This window comes from Arachis hypogaea, chromosome 4, assembly GCF_003086295.3.
Source record: "Arachis hypogaea cultivar Tifrunner chromosome 4, arahy.Tifrunner.gnm2.J5K5, whole genome shotgun sequence".
Taxonomy (NCBI): domain Eukaryota; kingdom Viridiplantae; phylum Streptophyta; class Magnoliopsida; order Fabales; family Fabaceae; genus Arachis; species Arachis hypogaea.
Window position 1 is genome coordinate 124,146,426 of NC_092039.1, and position 22,253 is coordinate 124,168,678.

A 22,253-nucleotide genomic window follows, 5' to 3' on the forward strand; every position below is an offset into this window, starting at 1 on the left:
TTATTGTTTATGTATATTTTATATTTTAAAATATATGAGTTTTAACCAACTCTCTTATAAACAGGAGATTAGTTATCTTCTATGATAGATGTTATTGAAAAAATTGATTTGTAATTAGATTAGTTATTTTTTTAATTTTAGTTAATTAAACCAAATTATTACTAAACTATGGTAAAATCCATTTTGTAAATCGCAATAAATTTAATTTTAAAGAGATCAATTTTACAATTTTTTTAATTTTTCAATTTATCCAATTTTCTTAATGTGCGTGTTCTAGCAAAAAAAAATTAAAAAAAAAAAAGAAAATCAAGAAATAAAAATAAAGGTTAAAAAGATTCAAAATAAAAACAAAACAAAAATTGAAAACTCGAAGAACAAGAATAAAGAAATTAGGGATAGACATCTTATTATTGTTCGTATGTATAATGCTTATACTTCTCCAATAACAAGTATAATTAGAATCTTATAAACAACCAAAAATAAAAAATTCTAATATATTTATACATTTGTGTTTCATGTGTATGTAATATATAGAGCTGTCATTCAAACTATATATATTCTCTGCTATGTTAGATATAAAAAAAATAAAGATTCATGTTACGTTTGAAACTGTTCGCCGTTTTTAATTCATTTTTGTTTTATTTATTTTTTTAACTTTTATTTCCAATTATTTTTCTTTTGAATTTTGTGTAGCTGAAAATCTGGAGCATATTAAGAAAATTGGATGGACTGAGAAATTTAAAAAAATTGTAAAATGGGGCATTTTTTAAAATTATTGTAATTTGTAAACTACATTTTATCACGGTTTAATAATTTAGTTTAATTAACTAAGATTAAAAAAATAATTTGACACAAATAAATTTTTCCAATAACAATTGAACAAATTATAAAAAAATAATTAATTCTCTATTTATGAGAAAGTTAAATAAAAATTACCTAAAATATATTATATATTGATGGGTGATTCTAGTGTACACTTAATATTGTTAAAAGTGAAAACAATAATTCTAAGATCTTAAGAGAAAATTTAAGACGCATTAGGTCCAACACTAATTTTTTCAGATTACATTATTATGTACATTGACGAGGAAATATTATGATCATAAAAAAATCAAATAATAAAATCAAAATTTTAACTTTAACATAGCTCTGTAGATTTTGAATATGGATTTTGCTGGGTTATAAAGGCACACAGATTAAAACTTGGTATTAAAAATTTAAAATCTCTTTATGTTATTCATCAGCAACTATTATTCTTATTTAGAATTCTTCACACAATGTGAAGAATGAACAAAAAAAGGTGTCTAAGGAATTCTACTTTTTCTTCATGTATAAACCGACCCAAAATGATAATTTGACAATAGCTAGCTGGGTTCATTGAATTAACTTCAAACATGCATGAGTACTTCAAACTACAAAAAACATCATAGCAGAAAAAGGACATGCATTTATTTGGTTTCATTTATTGCAAAGGATCTATGTTCTCCTAATGCCATGAAATAATGGATACATATGCTTCCGTCAGCATAGTTAGCAACTCGACAAGCTTTATATTATTCATCATCATCACTAAATTCAAGTTCAGATGGAGAAAGAGAGAAGAAGGGTGCAAAATGATCATATATTCATATGAAGACTTCTAGTAGAATTATGAATTATTTGTACAGTTATTATGAGCAAAAACATTGTAGCAGTTATTATACACTGTAACTTTTGCATTATACCAATGAATTATTCAAGTAAAACATAGCTAGTAATGTGTCATCAGTAACTAAACCAACAGTACATTAGCTGAATCATCAAATCATAAACTCTGTGACCAAGTTCATTGAATCAATCCTATCACTTATTAGCAGAGTCAAAGCACATCAGGTAATTAGCACCCTGATCTATCATTTGCCAGCATTATCCTTAGGGGGGTTTTGAATCTTTTTACCTTTATCCTTTGTTGCATTTTGTTCCTGCATTCATACAACCAAAACAGAAATACAGAATAAGAATATGTGCAAGACTTAACAATGTGAACCTCGTGATATAAAAAATAAAAAATAAAAAAACACACACACTTGCCTGCATAGTATCTCCAAATTGTTCTATTCTAGCATCTGCACCATGAATAATCTCTGGATTTCCAGAATGATAACTTTCATGAATTACGTGGTCTTGTAGATCGTCCATGATTCTAAATTCTCGAAGAGCACGTCGTGCAGCGTCAAGTTCAATCTCATCCTCTTTCATCTGGTTTTCATAGTATCGTGTAATCCCGAAAGGGAGTCGAGTCCTCAGAGCTCTAAAATATAATGAGTTTGCTACTTCTCCTAATTCAGGAACAGGATCATCCTCCTCCAAAGCCTGAAAAATTGATGTTAAGTTAAAAAAATCAAGCCTGTATCCATATATAATTATATATCCTATGATTGATAATGCAAGACACATGAATAAAAGGAACCTTTAATTTTGGACTAATGCATTGTCATATTTTAAAGTTAATTGCACAAAACAAAGAAAATACATGAGTATTGATCATACTGAACATTCCTCAAAAGATAATATACTATTAAAAAAAATTTATGGTACCTTCATAGTCTCTGCATAACCAGGTAAGCTGTGCAAGGGGGTAGAACTACCAGCGGGCAGCTGCTCCAAGAGCACAAATTGTAATAATCTCATCAGAATCATATTTCTTTATTTCTCAAGATGATCAAGGTAATCAATTATGTTACAAATCAATAAAATTTTCTAACAATTTTCGCAGGAATAAGCATCACATCAATATATAACCGAAACCTTGATAATAGAACTAATAAATTCTACCATATCACTTTATTACAATGTGAATTCAATTAAAAATGAACATTTGCAATTTGATTAGTTCAAGTTGTAGCATTCTTGACTTCAGATTTCAGAATAATATTTCTTTTATTTCTCAAGATGAGAATTTTTATACTAATATATTACAAACTCAACCAAATTCTAAGATGCTACAAATCTTTTCATACAGTCACAATTGCTGTATCTGCTATTTTCATCATGAAATTCTGAATTTGCGTGCATTGATAACAATCGCATCAATTTAACTGAAACCTAGTTAGCATAATCAATTTATCACATTACTTCAGCTCAACTAGTTTGTCACATTAGTTTTACAATGTGATTAGATAAAACAAAATTTAGAAGAAAGAAAGAAAAAACACATGCCTGCTTAGTATTAACAGAAGGTAGAGTACTAGCTTCAGATTCAGATTCAGTTACAGATTTCGAGAGTTCTGCCAGTTGCCTTGAATTCTCAAGCCTATGTTCAAGAGCAGCAACTTCAATCTCACCTTGCATGATTCTGTTGTAAATGTAATGTCTGACCTTAAAATAACCTTCAAGAATTGCTAACATTGCGTCCGCGCGTTTATGAGGTTCAACTTGCTTCAAAAATTAATATTGATCTAGGTAAGTAAGTAAGTAAGAAAAGTACTGTGTAGTATTTAATTGATCTTCATGTTATTTCGAATACAGAAACAGAATCTGTCTCTAGATTGCATAAAAAGAATGAAGAACATGAATTTGATTATAACATTGAAGAAGCATATATAGTGTGGTCCATATTAAAGAATAATTCACAGCTTACCATAACCATATCGCGCATTTCTGAACCACAAGTATCAAGATCTTTGAAATAGAGAGAGGCCATGCTTTCAGGTTTGATGCCAAGACTCGGATCGAGGCTTTCGAACAAACCTTCACCGTCTGGTGGTGGTGGTGGTAGCTCAGGTGGAGGGGGAGGTGGAGGTTCAGGTGGAGAAGCCATGTTTCCACTCCCAGCAAGAAGAAAGAAGAAAGTGAGACTAAGGAGAAAGAAGAAAGTGAGAAAGAAGAAAGCGAGATTAAGGAGTATTATGAAGTGATTATCGCTTCAATAACGGTGTGTTAAGAGGGTATATATAGACATGGCTTAGTTAGTTCCAGAGTCTAGCTTACTCTAACTAACTTGAGAAAGTCCAAAACGGATTCCAGTTTAATCGTAACTAACTCTCAACTGTGTGCCACGTCAGCATTGGAGTTCTTACTCCTTACAGTGCAATTTTCTAAAGGAATGAAATAGTTCTGAAGATTCTGTTACTGTTGATGTGATTATATTCTGTGAGAAGGTAGTTAGGAATATTGTGGATATGTGCATTTAGAGTGGCGGGAAAGTCTGTTACAGTGACACGTCAGCATTTTTTGGGGGGGGGGGGGGGGTTGGGGGGCGTTCTTGCTGGTCTCCTTCAAGCGTGTGAATAACGAAGAATGAAAGACCACGCTTCCGTTAGTATTATATTTCACTCTTACAGTCTTATTTATTGTAATAATTTAAGAGTAAGCAATCCAAATATCCAATATTGTTATTACTATTCAAGTATTATTGGATACGCAAAGGGAGTTAACCACTTAACTTAGTGGATTAATGCTTAAAAAAAAGTAATAATATCATCACTTCTTTGAAATTAGATTTTGCTGTTTGGATGCAATGATACGATTTGTTAACATATTTTATGTGCTGTTTTTGTTTCATTCATCGTCGTATTCTTTAGCATACCTTTTATCAATACAATAATTAATTATTTTGACACAACTACCTAAGATGAAAATACTTCACATATTCTGATATCAATAAACTTTTGTTTGCTTTGTAAGGATCGGAATATTAGCTCCAAGCCTCCAAGATCTAAGGAGAAAAAAGCGCATTAGTTCCCACATTTTTTGTTTAGATCACAGCATTACTATTTGTACTGAAGTGCAAATATTTAATAATCCATAGGATCATCACAAAATCAAATATTAAACTTAAAACTTTTTATTTTAAGATAGCTGTGTTTTGATTAAAGTTTATACAAGTTGAGAGTTGAGACACATGCACACTGCAAGAAATTAAAATGGCCTACTCTTTGAGCCAGTCCATAAACTTGTTGAAGTTCTCAGAGGACTTCCCTCCTTCTACAATGCTATTCATTACCTTCTCCTTCATTTTCTTAGATCTTACCCTTATGTTTTGATCTGCGAGGAGTTGATCCACTTTCTTCTTTATTTCCCAACGTGATATGATCCCTTTTTCATCAAATTCAAAACCCAACCCCACCTTCCAAACATCACATATGTATGCCTTGTTATGAAGCTGGTCAGCAAAATACGGCCAGCACAAGAAAGGTACTCCATTAGACACACCTTCCATAACAGAGTTCCAACCACAGTGGCTAATGAAACAAGCTACGGCAGGGTGGCTTAACACCGAATTTTGGGGTGCCCATTTAATAATCTTAGCTCTTCTACCTTGAAATTCTTCAATGCATGCAAGTTTGTTAATGCTGTTGGAATCTTCACGTACAACCCAAAGAAAAGGCTTATTGGCAAGTTCTAGTCCAAGGGCCAGTTCCTTGAGTTGACAAGGGTCGAAAATCGCCAAGCTACCGAAGGCGACATAAATAACAGAACTAGGTGGTTGTTGATTGAGCCAATTCAAACAAGAGAGGTCTTCCTCCCAGAATTGCCCCATTGATCTGTACTTAGCACTCTCAATCAATGGCCCTATTGGTAGGATTTTTGGGCAAACTGATATGGCTCCATGTTCAAGTTCATAAGTTGTGTTAGAGAGCCACCAATTTGTTAAATGTGAACATTGTGCCAACTTTACAATGTAATGATACAAATTCTTTTGTGTGATTGGGTCACCTATGCAGCACCAGGGCAAATAAGCTGTGTCCATAGTATGCATTTCTGGAGATACCTGAAATTTCCCTTTCCTGATAGGGAATCCTGCATCAACAAGAAGAAATATATAACAATATAAACTATAATTCTACATAAACAAATACAAATAAATTAACTTTGACTTACATAAACTTTAATGAATCCTTAATTCAAAGTACCAAATCCAAATGAAAACAATCAAATTAACTTATCAAAGACATCCAAATTTACCATCACTATCAATAATTCCATCCTCAATGAGCTTTTGCATGTTATCTTCCATGGCAATAATAGCTGCTGACAAAGGGATGAAGAGAGCCCCTTTGATTCCTAGCTTCTGTACAACTTCCAAGGCCCATGCCATACTAGTATCAACAATTATGCAAGTGAGTCTCTTCCTTCCACCATCAAGAGAATTAATGTCCCTTATAACCTTCTCAAGAGCAAAAGGCATGGTTCTCATCATTGACAAAGCTAAACCAACCAAGTCATTTCTATCTTCTTCAGGTCCTAACCCATCAGGGATTGAGATTAGTTCCACTTTTGACCCTTCAAGACTAACCTTCCCATTCATTGCACTCACCACTCTCTTATGGTTGAACTCAGTGTTGACAAAAGTAACTTTCCAGCCATGTTGTGCTAGTTTGTGAGACAAGTGCATTAGAGGGTTCACATGCCCTTGTGCTGGAAATGGAAGAACTAGAACATGCTTGAGGATCATGTTTATAATTTATGTAAAATAGTATTTGTTGGTTAAGGGAATGAAGTATCTACATATCTACTTAAATAGAAAGGTTTGGATTAAACAACTACAATTATTGAGGTGATTGGTTTGTTGTAACTTACAAGAGAAAGTCAGAAAATACCAACATAGCTTTCATGATTGACTATTGATCAAAATACATAATCTGGGTACTAGAGATATTCTTCCACAAAATCATCTAAAATTTAATTAATGAAGGACTTAAGAAATTAAAAATATGATATTTATACAGAGTATAAGATATGTGACGCAAATGAGATACCAATACGTAACAGAAAAAAATAATAAGATACCAAGGAGACGAATATTGTTAAAACAACCGGTTCGGTTAGATAAAAAAACCGCCTGAAATGAAAATCGGATTTGAATTCAAAAACCTGGCGAGGACCGGTGAACCGGCCGGTTCTTAAATTTTTATTGCTTTTTTTTTAAAGCGAAAATGAGCAAGGAGCTGATCCGAGGCAGATCTGGTAGTTCAGCGAATGAAACGGAGGAGGCCAGGCGACGAGGTGGGGAGGCAGGACAGCAACACTGACGACGGCGAAGGGAGGAGGCATAGCCGAGGGCGAGGGCGGCAAGGGAAAATGGGGGTTGAGAGGGTGAGATCCAACTGCGAAGACGAGGGGGAGAGGTGAGGACTGAGACTGAAGACTTGAGAGAATGAAAGGCGAAGGTTAAAAGCCAGGGTCCAGGAGACCAGGACTCCAGGCAACTCAACTTGAAAAATAAATAACAAATTATTACTCAAATATTAAATACAACAATTAATTTGTCTAGAATTACCTACTCACATAAGTAAAACAATATAATATAACCAGAAATAATATAATAATATACTAGGAAAAAAATTACAACAATAATAATATTTTTATAATAAAAGAGAAGTGACCACATCCAATCTAATCCTATATTAATTATAAACTTTACTTAAAAACTATACAATTAACAATTGCCAAATATCAATAAGCTAAGGCAGTCGAGCACTGCAACTAATTAACAATTTGGACAAGTGTATCTAACCTTGATTTGCCTTTTGACTTTTCAAATACCTATCTATGAGACTATAACCTGTAGGCTGTAGTCACTTAACTAAATTGAATTCATCAAAACACATTCTTCTCCTTCATGATTTTTCTATGCATCTTGACTAGCGATAAAATGCTTATCAATTTTAGCAAGTAATCTTATAATTTGTGAAGCTTTTAAAAATATTTATAATTATAATTCAACTTAAATTCTTCAATTTAATTATACATTATTGATAAGCTTTATTAAATTACATACTCTAATAAAAATAAAATAAAAATTTCAATATCTAATCCACATCGTGATAATAAGGTGAAAAGTGAATACTTACCTACAGTTCTTTAGGTGAAATCAATAGTTGAAAGTCTTTAGATAACAATTTAGTCAAACATATTAATCATCTAATGATTCTCAATTAATAACTTCACATGTGAGCCTTTGTGAAATAAGGCTGCGTTTGTTTATGAGAATAGGACAGGACAAAATACTGAGAATGGACAAGACATTAATGGACAGAGACACAAAATTTTGTGTTCTTATATTCTGTTTGGTGATAAACTAAAATAAATTATAAAAATCTAATTTATTCTCATTTTTTTCAATAAAAAAATTTGAGATGAAAAATATAATAATAAAAAATATAATTATGAAAAATTAACAAAAATAATGAAAAAAATGAAAAATAAGTTGTGTCTCTTGTTAGTGTCCTGTGTTCTTCCTGTCAGGATGGACACAAAATACACTAATTCAGTGTCTCTGGACACATTATCTCTATCCATATCTCTTCTACCAAACATGATTTTGTGTCTCTGTGTCAATGTCTCAATGTCCTATCTTTGTAAATAAACGCAGCCTAATAAACTTGAAAGTTCTGTATCAAGCTCAAATCATGTACTCTTTATTTTCCTTTCCTAGGTTGTCTACTTTCTTCAATGTATCAAATTTTCAGATAATGGAAAGCAAGAAAGTTTACTACAACTTAAGCCGAAAATAATAATAATAAAATAAAACTAAACAAAAAACACACACATTGTTTTCCTTTCCAAGTTTGCCTATCTTTCAGATAATGGAATTATGGAAAGCAAGAAGTTTATTACAACTTAGCAAACCCCCCCCCCCCCCCCCCCCCAAAAAAAAAAAAAAACACATCTAATTTATTCTTTGAGCCACTTTGTAAACTTGTTGAAGTTTTCTGAAGACTGGCCACCTTCTGCAATGTTATTTATGATCATGTCCTTCATTTTCTGAGATCTAATCCTTATGTTTTGATCTCCAAGGAGTTGATCCACTTTCTTCTTTGTTTCCCAACGTGATATGATCCCATTTTGATCCAAGTCAAACCCCAAACCCACCTTCCAAACATCACAAACATAATTCTTGTTGTATAGTTGGTCAGCATAATATGGCCAACACAAGAAAGGTGTTCCACTAGACACACCATCCATAGTAGAATTCCAACCACAATGACTTACAAAACAAGCTATAGCAGGGTGATTTAGTACTAATTGTTGTGGTGCCCATTTAAGAATTTTACCTTTAGTCCCTTGAAATTCACTTGGGTATGCAATTTGGGTTTTACTATTAGAATCTTCACGCACAACCCAAAGAAAAGGCATGTTGGTGAGTTCTAGTCCAAGGGCTAGTTCCTCGAATTGACGCGGGTCGAAAACAGTGAAGCTGCCAAAGGCAACATATATAACAGAACAAGGTGGTTGCTCATTTAGCCAGTTCAAGCAAGAGAGATCTTCTTCCCAGAATTGTCCGAGTGATCGAAACTCGGTGCTCTCCATAAGTGGACCTATTGGTAGGATCTTTGGACACAAAGATAATGCTGCTGGTTCAAGTTCACTTGTTGTGTTGGAAAGCCACCAATCTGTTAAATGTGAATGTTGCATCATCTTTGAAATGTAGTAGTATATAGTCTTTTGAGATGTTAAGTCTCCAAAATTGTTGCACCATGGAGTATTATCTGTGTCCATGATAGGCATTTCCGGTGAGAGCTGAAATTTCCCTTTCTTAATTGGTAATCCTGCAGTAATTTAACAGTTTTATGCATTAATGCTGCTGTTCTGTATCATCATCTATTATAAAAAAGTGAACAACTGAGAAAATAAAAATAAGCATTAATGCATTCTTGCTTGATTCATTTTAAGGACATGTTAATTTGTGCATCTACAACATCGTTTAAACTAAAATCAGTTTCATTTCCAATTTTGTTCTTAATCTTCTATAGATTCTATCAAGTTTAGCATGAGTAGTTTTTGGGATTTATCCGAAATAGTAAAGTTGAGTAAAGAGTGAAGATTATAACTAAATTTTTAAAAAAGTTATGTATTATATTGCACATAATGTCATTATTTTTTCTAATTACCATAACTCTTACCATTGGCATCCATGATTCCATCATCAATGAGCTTTTGCATATTGTCTTGCAGGGCAAAAACTGCTGCAGAAGAAGGGTTGATGAGAGCACCTTTGATTCCAAGCTTGTGTGCAATTTCCAAAGCCCATGCCATATTCAAATCAGAAACTATGGCAGTGACTCTATTACTCCCACCATCAATAGAATCAATGTCCCTTATGAGATTCTCAAGAGCACAAGGCATGGTTCTCAATATAGCCAAAGCTAAAGCAGGCAAGTCATTCCTATCTTCTTCAGGTCCTAACCCATCAGGGATTGAGGCTAATTCCACTTTTGACCCTTCAAGATTAACATTCTTATTCATTGCAGTAAGCACTCTCTTGTGGATGAACTCAGTGTTGACAAAGGTAACTTTGCAGCCATGTTGAACTAGTTTGTGTGATAAGTGCATTAGAGGGTTCACATGCCCTTGTGCTGGAAATGGAATAACTAGAACATGTTTGAGGTTCATCTTTTCTGGTGTTTTTGGTTTAGGACTTTAGGGTAAAGAAATTGTGTGACCAATTATTGTTATTGGTCTTATGAATTCATCAATAACTAACCTTATCTTATATAATATAGCAAGTCAAAGGTATATTGCAATTACAAAAAAAAAAGGGTTTATTAATAAAATTTTAAATATAAATGATCACATCAAACTCATTTAAAATTTATTTGTTACTCTATTTTTATGTCCGAATCAAACAATCCATAAGAAATAACAAGAAGAAAAGTTTGGATCAAACACCGTAATAAAATGAATCTATTTGGGATTTGCCGCCTTTAAATTAAAGGAAAAGCCAGAGCTTGCAGTGATGGGCAAGTAATGTTGACGAGCTGACATGTTTGACTTACTGCTACTATTTTTGTTTTTTATTTTCTAGTTGTTCCTTTTTTAATTGAAATTAAACAATAGTAGATATGTTATGTCTTAAAAACAAAAGTAAATTTAAATTTGACATTTCTTTAGTTACCCTTTGTTTGTTTATATATATATTACTCATGTTAGTATCACTTTTGTAGATTTCATGGTTAAGATTCAATTAAAAAATGTAGAATTAAAATTTTGTGAGCGATTAAAATTGATTTAATGATATATATGACGCATTTTTTGCCAATAAATAAAAATAAATAAAATCGTCATACACTTAGTTTTAGAGTTAACGGAAACAAAACCTCATTCAACCAATATTTGTTAGGTTTGACTATTTATTGGTATGCAGCAGACCACTATTTGATTGGTTGATTTATTTATATATTTTTTTTAAAATATGAATAAAAAAATAAATAAGTCTTTAATTTCTTAATTTGAAGATATATAAATTTTTCACTAATTAAAAATACAAAAAGTTCACAACTTTCTAAAATATGAGATATTTAAGTTTTTCCGTCCAAAATATATAAGGACAAATCGGTTTTACGATGGAACTTAGATATCTTGTGTTTTAAAAAGTAAGAGAAATTTTGTATTTTGAATTCATCGAAGACTTTATTTATTTTTGAAATAAAAAAATAAAAAACTTATTTACTCTAAAGATAAAAAGAAAAATGGAACACATTGAATTCTAAGTATCTTGATCATAGATGTGTCAATTTTGAACCAGGAGACACAAAAAATTTCACAAGTACAAGAAGAATATTCTCATTCTTTATTCATTGAGCCACTCCACAAACTTGTTCAAGTTCTGTGTAGATTTGCCATCTTTTGCAGTGTTATTCATAATCATATCCTTCAATTTCTTCGACCTTCCCTTAATATCTTCATCTCCAAAGAGTTGTTCCACTTTCTTGTTTATCTCCCAACGTGATATAATCCCTTTCTCATCTTCATCAAATCCCAAACCCACCTTCCAAACATCACAAATGTAAGTTTTGTCTACTAATTGATCAGCAAAATATGGCCAGCACAAAAAAGGTACACCATTGGACACACCATCTATAGTGGAATTCCAACCACAATGACTAATAAAACAAGCTATAGCAGGGTGTTTTAGCACCATTTGTTGGGGTGCCCATTTGACAATTTTACCCTTAGTGCATTTAAATTCATCAGGGTACTTATGATTTGTAACACTATTATTGAAATCTTCACGCACAACCCATAAAAAAGGTCTATTAGTAAGTTCAAGTCCAAGTGCTAGTTCTTTGAATTGGGTCGGGTCAAAAACAGTGATGCTACCAAATGCAACATATATAACAGAACATGGTGGTTGTTGATTGAGCCAATTCAAACAAGAAAAGTCTTCTTCCCAAAATTGTCCTAATGATCTAACATCTGCACTAGTCTCCTTCAAGAATGGTCCTATTGGTAGGATATTTGGACATAAGGATAAGGCTCCATGTTCAAGTTCATTGGTTGTGTTGGAAAGCCACCAAGTTGTTAAATGTGACCATTTTAAAGTCTTAATAAGGTAATGATATACAAGCTTTTGCAAAGCTAAGTCACCAATGCAAGACCAAGGCAAACAAGCTATGTTCATATTAGGCATTTCTGGAGATAACTGAAATCTCCCTTTCCTAATAGGGAATCCTGCCATCAAGAAGTGTCATGGTGTTACATAGTCAGAAAAATATAGTAAAAAATTATTATTATTATTATTATTATTATTATTATTAGAATATTAGAGAGCTAACTTTTTTAACCATTTTTTAAAAATTATTTTATTTTATTTTAAATGTTAAATCCTAAATCACAAACTCTTAATCTTAAATTCTAAATTTTAAAATTTTAAAATTAAAAAATTAACTAATATTAATTAACTAAAGAATATTTTTTATATTTATTTATAGTTCGTTGTTTTACTCAAATTACACTCGTGTTTCTCATTGCAAGACTAATCCAATTAATGTTTACTCTTTTGTGTATTTTTGCAAAATAAAGATTTAATTAAAAAAGTAAATATTATTTTCGGTCCTTAATAATTTATTTTAAAGACAAAACACACTTTCACAATTCAAAATTTTTTTAACCGATCTTCAATTACAATTAACTGGTTTAAACAGGTCTTGCTATTGGATTAAGGGATTCCTGACACATGAGCAAGTAATAACTGTTTACAAAGACGGCTGCTCAGATCAATTACTTAGATTGTTTGGACCAATTAGAAATTTTGGAACTATAGATGGAAGTTTTGTCCTTCGAACAAATAATTAAGAACCAAAATTTTATTTAAGATTAAGGACTAACACGAGTTACATATGTCAAATTGGGAGACACATTAAGTAAATTAAAATTTTAAAAACTAAATTAAAACACACATATAATTTGAGAGATCAAATTGAATATTAACACAAAGGGTTAATTCTAATTAAGCACAATCCTTTTAAAATACATAAATGTCCCGAGGTATCATCACCTAGTATAGATAAATTCTCCTAATTTTCAATGTTAGATGAACGAACACATTAGCCGAAAAAAAAAAAGAGTGATTTTTGAAAAATGTTGCTGCAGTAAAATTCATAAGTAAAAATATATTTACAGCAAATTCAATTTAACAAGTAAATTTGCAGTATTTAATTTCTTACCATCATCAGGGTCTATAATTCCTTCTTCAATGAGTTTTGGGAAGTTATTGACCAAGGCAACAGTAGCTGCTGATGTAGGTGTGAAAACAGCACCTTTGATTCCAAGCTTTTGTCCAATTTCCAAGGCCCATGACACATATGTGTCACAAACTATGCAAGTAATTCTGTTATTCCCACCATCCATGGAATTAATGTCTCTTATGAGCTTCTCAAGAGCACTAGGCATGGTTCTCAGCGTTGCTGAAATCAAACTACCAGAGTCATTTCTATCTTCTTCAGGTCCTAGCCCATCAGGGATTGACACTAGTTCCATTTTTGAACCTTCAAGATTCTTGATTGCATTAAGGACTCTCTTGTGGTTGAAGTCAGAGTTGACAAAGGTAACTTTGCAGCCATGTTGAACTAGTTTGTGTGATAAGTGTATTAGAGGGTTCACATGGCCTTGTGCTGGAAATGGCAGAACTAGAACATGTTTCAGACCCATCTTTGTGAAGAATTTTTGTGTGGCTAAGAGAAACTAGAAATCCTAAGTGATGGGAATCTAGAAATGTTAAGTAATGTTTGAGGATGATTTAATTTATAAAAGAGTACTAGGAGCCAGTAAATTTTGTAATTTATAACTTAATTAATTATTATTGGTATTTTTAATAATATAAAATTATATCTAATAATTTGAGATTATTCACTTTTTTTTTTGTTAAATATTAATCAAATTTTAATAAAAATACTGATCTCTAAACTTTTTGTAATTTATATATAGGAAACTAAAAATGTTTTTTTCACATGTACATCATGTTCTTGGGCTCATTTTCTCTTTCCTCTTTAATTTGATAAAAATTTTACAAAAATGATTTAGAGCAGTAATTCATTCTCATAATTTTCCTCCTAACTTCTAATAAATAAAAAAAATAATTTTTTATCTTCTTGATGTTTTTAAAAAATAATATATATACATAAAAAAACATCTTTTTATAATGAAATCATACTTAAATTTTTGTCAACTAATTGTTATTTGTTAGTTAATTAAAAAAAGTGATTTATTTTAATAATAATAAATAATAATTTTGAGAAGAGAAAAAGGACTAATACATGAATAGTAATTGCACGTTGCTCTCATTTTGCACTGCCAGTCATAATTGAAATGCTTTGTTAAATTCAAAAGTTTTGAAATTAGAGTGATCATTAGTCATTACTCATTACTTACTCATTAAGTAGTTCGATGACAATGTCTAGAGAGCTCAAATTAGACCACCGAGATAGAAAGAAGCAAATTTAAAACTGGTTTCTCTGAGTGAATATAATATTATAGAGAATATCGAATTATATAAATTAGGTTTTGAATATATTTTTTAGCATCTCACTGATATAATATATATATATATTATAAAAAAATATTATATAAATTATTTTTATATACTTTTTATTTTTCATTTTATATTAAAATAATTGATAAAAAATAAAAAATCATAAATATTGTTTATTTATATCATAAATATTTTTAAAATATCAATATTTTAATAATTTTAATCATCAATTTTAATTAATATATGTTATATATTTTTAATTAAAATTAATGACTAAAATTATTAAAATATTAATATTCTAAAAATATTTAAAAATTTAGAAAAAAGACATATAGGTTCCTGACTTTTTAAATTTTTGACAAATACATTCCTGACAAAATTTAAATATAAAAAAGTCCCTGACTTTAACAAACGGAGGACAATTTAGTCCTTCCGTCTATTTGCCTCTCATACACCAAACGGAACTGGCTGACATGGCTGAAACGGCGTCCAGGTGTCCGTTACAGTGCCACGCTGGAAGGAAAATAAAGTTCGAAGGACAAATAAGTCCTTAACGTCATTTTACAAATAAAGTTCGAAGGACAAATAGGTCCTTGAGAATTTTTTTTTTCAAAATTAATTAACTCCTTTCCTAAATTCTCTCATTTACCTCTCTCCATTTTTATATTTCTCTCTACTATTTTTACTCTATATATAATTATATTTTATATTAGTAATTTGACAAATAAAAATATGTCATTTGATATTTTTTTACAATTAAAATATTTTAAATGTAAAAGTATACACATTAAATTATTTTAAATTTTAGATAACGAATGTTAAAATTAATTATTAATAAAAAATTAGACTTTTTCATATAAAAATAATAACTAAAAATCTTGTTCATACCCTGGCCCAATAATAAAGGCCCAGGTCCAAAAGAAAGGCTTAGTCCAGAGGATTGAGCCTTGCTGAGCATCGACCTTCGTGCTAAGAAGTCGGTGTTGACTACGATTTGTCCTAAAGAAGTCGGGCGCGAGATTAGCTGGCAGATAAACACTCATTCAAATGAGTAACCACCCCTAAAATCTCTCTAACCACTTCATCAAGCCATATCTTAACCTCCCTAAGATAATGGGACGGTTAACACCCTAAAGATATGGCACTACTCCAACGGTGGTTATTGGCTCACCACTATAAATACACTGACACCCCTCAGGTATCTCTAAGTCCAATACTCTCTAGACCTGCTCACACTCTTGCTAACTTAGGCATCGGAGTGTCTTTGCAGGTACCACCTCCCTCTCCTCGCACAAACAAGTCGGACGGAGCCTCCCGAGTTGCAGATCCATTCGGAGTCCTCCTCCTTCATACATTTGGACCAGCCAACGCCATCCATTCTATTAATCTCCGGTTACCCACCGTAACATTGGCGCCGTTGCCGGGGACCCGAGAGATCATCCACCGATGGCGGACAGATCCCATGAAAAAGGTCATGTGGAGACAGATTCTGAGCAAGAGAATCTGGACACAGGCAATAACGATGTGGACCTCACCCTCCATCAGGAAATTGACAATCAGCACAGAGAAGGCACCTTCGGAGTAAAAAACCCGAAGGTAAACTCCTCAGAAGGGCGCGAGTTAGAAAAAGAAGGACCATCCCATGTAACTGAACTCATGGGATTAGTCCACAGCCGCCTGGAACAGTTAGAACAAGAACGGGAGCGACAAAAGGAAACGGAAAAGAGCCTAAAAGAGGAGATGGAACGACGAAAAGAGTTAGAAATAAAACTCTTAAAGTTAGAATCCTCCCTCAAAGGTCGTAACTCCCGTGAGGAACAAGAAGAGCCGCCCTTGGGTGGGGAGGATCCTTTCAGCGAAGACATAATGAGAGCGAAAGTTCCGAGGAACTTCAAAAGCCCTGATATGGACCTCTACGACGAAACCACGGATCCAAAGCATCACCTGAGCAACTTCAAAAGTCGGATGTACCTAGCCGATGCTTCCGACGCTACGCGATGCAAAGCCTTCCCGACCACTCTATCGAAAGCAGCGATAAAGGACAAAGTGAAACATGCACCGAGCCTCCTGGGAATAAAACAGGAGGTCGGAGAATCTTTACGAGCCTATATGGAAAGGTTCAACAAAGCATGTTTGGAGATTCAAGACCTGCCCACAGAGGCAGTCATAATGGGGTTAGTCAATGGACTCAGAGAAGGTCCCTTCTCGCAGTCCGTATCTAAAAGACACCCCGTTTCTCTAAGTGATGTACAGGAAAGAGCTGAAAAGTACATTAATATGGAGGAAAATGCCACATTGAGAGACCTGAGTTGGCGACCTGGGCCCCCTCCCTCAGCAAAAGAGAGGGAAAGGGAAACCAAGAAAAAGGAAGAACTCGGTCTTGAGAGACCAAGAAAATATCACTCTTATACTCCTCTGAAAGTTTCTATAGTGGATGTATACAGAGAGATTTGTAACACTGAAAGACTGCCACCCCCTAGACCCATTAAAAACAAAAAAGGGGGGAGCCGCAGCGATTACTGCGAGTACCATAAAATATATGGTCACTCCACAAACGACTGTTACGATCTTAAAAATGTGATAGAAAAGCTGGCTAGAGAAGGTCGGCTTGATAGATATCTCATAGAAAGGTCGGACGGTCATGGAAAGAGAAAGCGAGACGATATGGATAGAAGAGACCCACCACCGCAGACACCAGAGAGACATATCCATATGATCTCAGGAGGGTTTGCGGGAGGGGGACTTACCAAATCCTCTCGCAAAAGACACCTCAAAAGAGTCTACCAGGTCGGGGAAGAGTCACCCGACCTCCCTACCATTTCATTCACAAAAGAAGATGGGTAAGGAATAATCCGTGGACACGATGATCCAGTAGTAATAACTATGATCCTAGCAAATGCCCATCTCCACAGAACCCTAGTAGACCAAGGAAGCTCGGCAGACATTCTTTTTAAGCCCGCTTTTGACAAGCTAGGGTTAGATGAGAAAGAATTAAGAGCCTACCCCGACACCCTATACGGATTAGGGGACACGCCAATAAAACCACTAGGATTTTTGCCCCTTTACACCACTTTTGGAAAAGGGGAAAAATCAAAGACTCTGAGTATAGACTTCATAGTCATTGATGTGGGGTCAGCATATAATGCTTTAATCAGCAGAGCTACCCTTAATCGGCTCGGAGCAGTGGTATCCACTCCCCACCTCTGCATGAAATTCCCGACCTCATCGGGAATAGCAACGGTAAGGGGAGACCAAAAATTGGCGAGGAAATGCTACAATGAAAGCCTAAATCTGAGAGGAAGGGGCAGAGAAGTTCACACAATAGAGCTCGGTGGCACAAGGGCCAGAGAAGAGCTGCGACCACAACCGGGAGGAAAAACCGAGGAGATATAGGTCGGTAAAGAGGAAGAGAAAAATACTCATATAGGAGCCAACCTGGGGGAAACCCTAAAACAAAAATTGACCGAGCTCCTAAGAGATAATTCCGACCTCTTCGCCTGGAAGGCCTCTGACATGCCAGGGATAGACACGGAACTCATGTCCCACAAGCTCTCGGTTTATCCAGGATCCTGACCTGTACAACAGAGAAGATGCAAGCTCGGTCCAGAACGAGCCCTAATAGTAGAAGAGCAAGTGCAAGCGCTCCTGGAAGCTGGCTTCATCAGAGAAGTCAAGTACCCAACATGGCTAGCCAATGTAGTGCTAGTCAAAAAACAGAATGGCAAGTGGAGAATGTGTGTCGACTATACCGACTTAAATAAGGCGTGTCCCAAGGACCCTTATCCCCTACCAAGTATTGATACCCTAGTGGACTCCAGCTCGGGGTACCAGTACTTATCATTTATGGACGCCTACTCGGGATATAATCAAATCCCGATGTATGAGCCAGACCAGGAGAAAACATCATTCATCACACGCAGAGCTAATTTATGCTATGTGGTCATGCCATTCGGATTGAAGAATGCAGGAGCCACATATCAAAGGTTGATGAATAAAGTGTTTTCCCCTCACCTAGGGACCCTAATGGAAGTATACGTCGACGACATGTTGGTAAAAACCAAGGAGGAAGTCGACCTCTTGTCAGACCTCTCACAAGTCTTTGACACCATAAGGCTGCACGGGATGAGACTAAATCCCGCAAAGTGCGCCTTCGCGGTGGAGGCAGGAAAGTTTCTAGGGTTTATGCTAACATAAAGAGGGATCGAAGCCAATCCCGATAAGTGTAGAGCCATCCTAGAAATGAAAAGTCCGACTTGTGTGAGAGAAGTCCAGCAGCTCAATGGCCGACTTGCAGCCCTCTCCAGATTTTTGGCAGGATCGGCACTAAAATCCTTTCCTCTGTTCTCCTTATTGAGAAAGGGATGTCAGTTTGAATGGACTTCGGAATGCGAGGAGGCGTTCCAAGAGTTCAAAAAGTTTTTAAGCCAACCTCCTATTCTGACCCGACCAGTATCTGGAAAAGACCTCGTCCTGTACTTATTCGTAGCAGACAAGGCTGTCTCATCAGCCCTAATAAGAGAAGATGAGGTCGGACAACATCCAGTTTATTTCATCAGTAAAGTCCTACAGGGCCCTGAGCTAAGGTACCACAAACTAGAGAAGTTTGCCTACTCCTTAGTGATAGCCTCACGGAGGCTACGACCTTACTTTCAGGCTCACACAATAAGAGTCCGTACGAACCAACCCATGAAGCAAATCCTCCAAAAGACGAATGTTGCAGGGAGAATGGTTCAATGGGCAATAGAGCTCTCTGAGTTTGACTTAAGATATGAAACTCGGACAGCAATTAAAGCCCAGTGCCTCGCCGACTTCGTTGCAGAATACGCAGGGGATCAGGAGGAAAAACCGACTACATGGGAACTCTATGTAGACGGATCCTCCAATAAAACAGGAAGAGGCGCAGGCATAATATTGGTAGATGAAAGAGGAACCCAGATAGAGGTTTCCCTAAAATTTGAATTTCCAGCTTCAAATAATCAGGCAGAATATGAAGCCTTAATTGCCGGATTGAAATTGGCAGAAGAAGGCGGTGCTACAAAGGTGATGATATACAGTGACTCACAAGTGGTGACCTCCCAGATAAGTGGAGAGTATCAGGCAAATGACCCAAACATGAAGAGGTACTTGGACAAAACTCTGGAGCACCTTGGGCATTTTGCAGAAACCGAGGTTAAACACATAACTCGGGATTTAAACAGCAGAGCAGACGCCCTGTCCAAGTTAGCAAGTACCAAACCAGGAGGGAACAACAGAAGCCTGATTCAAGAAACCCTCCAGGAACCCTCAGTAGCAAAAATAGAAGACAAACAAGAAGTACTTGAGGTAGTCGGTTTAAACCTCGGATGGATGAACCCTTTAGTCGAATACATGAAATTCGACATCCTCCCTAAAGAGGAGAAAGAAGCTAAAAAGATCCGAAGGGAGGCACAACACTACACCTTGGTGAGAAATATCCTCTACAGAAGGGGGATATCGACACCATTGTTAAAGTGTGTACCGACCTCAAGAACCCCCGAGGTATTTGAGGAAGTACATAGTGGGATCTGCGGAAACCATCTCGGAGCAAGGTCACTAGCCAGAAAAGTAATCCGAGCTGGATTCTACTGGCCGACCTTGCAGAAAGATGCCACAGAATTTGTGAAAAAGTGTCAACCATGTCAGATGCATGCAAATTTCTACGTGGCTCCACCAGAAGAGCTCATCAGTATCACTTCTCCATGGCCTTTTGCAAAATGGGGAATGGATTTGTTAGGTCCTTTTCCCCAAGCGCTAGGACAAGTCAAATACCTGATCGTGGGAATAAATTATTTCACAAAGTGGATAGAAGCAGAACCATTGGCTACCATCACCGCTCAAAGAAGTCGGATGTTCCTCTACAAAAATATCATCACAAGATATGGGATACCTTATTCCATTACTACAGATAATGGAACCTAATTCACCGATGCTACCTTCAGAAGCTTAGTAGCCAGTATGAAAATCAAATATCAGTTCACCTCGGTGGAGCACCCACAAGCCAATGGGCAAGCCGAGGCAGCCAACAAAGTCATACTGGCAGGGCTAAAAAAGAGATTGCAAGAAGCAAAAGGAGCTTGGGCTGAAGAGCTCCCTCAAGTGCTATGGGCTTACAGGACAACCCCCCAATCCGCCACGGGAGAAACACCCTTCCGACTAGTTTATGGCGTAGAAGCCATGATACCAATAGAAATCAATGAGCAAAGCCCAAGGGTAATTCTCCATGACGAGGTCGGAAACATATGGGGGGCACAAAGAGGAGCTCGACTTGCTCCCCGAAGTCCGAGAAGAGGCCCAGATAAAAGAAGCAGCATTGAAACAAAGGATGACTGCAAGGTACAACAAAAAAGTCATTCGAAGAACATTTGCCCCGGATGACTTGATCTTAATCAGAAACGACATTGGAGTCAACAAATCAGGAGAAGGAAAGCTCGCCGCAAATTGGAAGGGACCATACAAAGTCAATGAAGTTTTAGGAAAAGGTTATTATAAAGTGACCGACCTGAACGGCACTGAGTTTCCAAGGTTGTGGCATGCTTGTAATATGAAAAGGTACTACAGTTAAAAGCGAACTCTACTCCCTGATGTACTCTTTTCCCAACTTCATGATTTTTTCCCAAAATTAAAGGGTTTTTTCTGGAGAAGGGTTTTTAACGAGGCATCATAGTAGAGGCTAAGGGAAAATAGGCTATTAAAACCCTTAGTAGCAAGAAAGTACTTCCCCAATTAATAAAGATCTTTTTTCATCTACAATATCTCTTATAAACTCCTTTCTATTTTCTAATTCTTTCTACGAAACGCGCCGACTTAAGCTCGACAAAACGTGAAAATCCCATGAACCGACCTAGATGGTCGTCAGGATAAAACGACGAGGTACAAGTCGGTGTAAAGAGGTTATATAAGCTGATCGTAAATAACTCGGAAACAACTCGACTCATAAGTCGAAACAAAACTCCGAGTAGAGAAGCTCGAAAACACTTCGACCCAAAAGTCGGAGTGAAGAACCGAGCAGAAGCAAAACGCATCACAAAAATAACCTAAGTCATAAGAACTCAATAAAACATAGTTGAGCATAAGGAATAAACAAAAAAGAGATTGAAAAACCTAGGAAAAAGTTTAAAGGCTGTCTACAAGTCCTTAAACAAAAAGGCCTAGAAAAACAGACAAAATCAATGGGAAAGGTTTTCGGAAAAAAGATCAAGGGAGCTTCGAAAAATCAAAATCAGAAAAGCATACACGCACAAGGTAACTTAAACCCTTATCCAAAAAAGGGTATTTATTTTGTTAATTTAAAACCCTTATTAAAAAATGGCACTTTCTAAAATATTTTGTTTACGGCCTTAAAAGGCCAAAAGAAATTGTCCAAACACCACCAAACAACATATAAAGAGTTTAAAAAGGGGGGATTCACAGGCCGAGCCCCCATATAGCTATAAAAAAGTTATTTCTGCAGAGGAATAGACGGATCACCACCACTAGAATCAGGAGGAGCGCCACCAGGACC

General features: G+C 35.2%; 4 protein-coding genes across 4 annotated transcripts; all 4 read right to left on the bottom strand.

The window, feature by feature from the left end:
- Nucleotides 1-1,637: 1,637 nt before the first annotated feature.
- On the bottom strand, nt 1,638-5,105 carry LOC112794480 (uncharacterized). The gene is made up of 5 exons (XM_025836484.3): nt 3,620-5,105; nt 3,199-3,417; nt 2,578-2,637; nt 2,071-2,352; nt 1,638-1,961 (listed from the first exon to the last, which is right to left on the bottom strand). The coding sequence occupies exons 1-5, from the start codon at nt 3,797-3,799 to the stop codon at nt 1,893-1,895; spliced, it is 810 nt and encodes a 269-aa protein (XP_025692269.1). The 5' UTR covers nt 3,800-5,105; the 3' UTR covers nt 1,638-1,892.
- Nucleotides 4,808-7,205, bottom strand: LOC112797860 (UDP-glycosyltransferase 83A1). Its single transcript, XM_025840967.3, has 2 exons — nt 5,947-7,205; nt 4,808-5,781 (listed from the first exon to the last, which is right to left on the bottom strand). Exons 1-2 carry the CDS (start codon nt 6,434-6,436, stop codon nt 4,910-4,912), a joined length of 1,362 nt encoding a protein of 453 aa, XP_025696752.1. The 5' UTR covers nt 6,437-7,205; the 3' UTR covers nt 4,808-4,909.
- Nucleotides 7,206-8,483: 1,278 nt separating this feature from the next.
- LOC112797861 (UDP-glycosyltransferase 83A1) lies at nt 8,484-10,668 on the bottom strand. The gene is made up of 2 exons (XM_025840968.3): nt 9,888-10,668; nt 8,484-9,533 (listed from the first exon to the last, which is right to left on the bottom strand). The coding sequence occupies exons 1-2, from the start codon at nt 10,375-10,377 to the stop codon at nt 8,659-8,661; spliced, it is 1,365 nt and encodes a 454-aa protein (XP_025696753.1). The 5' UTR covers nt 10,378-10,668; the 3' UTR covers nt 8,484-8,658.
- A 795-nt stretch (nt 10,669-11,463) lies between these two features.
- Nucleotides 11,464-14,337, bottom strand: LOC112797862 (UDP-glycosyltransferase 83A1). Its single transcript, XM_025840969.2, has 2 exons — nt 13,431-14,337; nt 11,464-12,435 (listed from the first exon to the last, which is right to left on the bottom strand). Exons 1-2 carry the CDS (start codon nt 13,912-13,914, stop codon nt 11,555-11,557), a joined length of 1,365 nt encoding a protein of 454 aa, XP_025696754.1. The 5' UTR covers nt 13,915-14,337; the 3' UTR covers nt 11,464-11,554.
- Nucleotides 14,338-22,253: the final 7,916 nt, after the last annotated feature.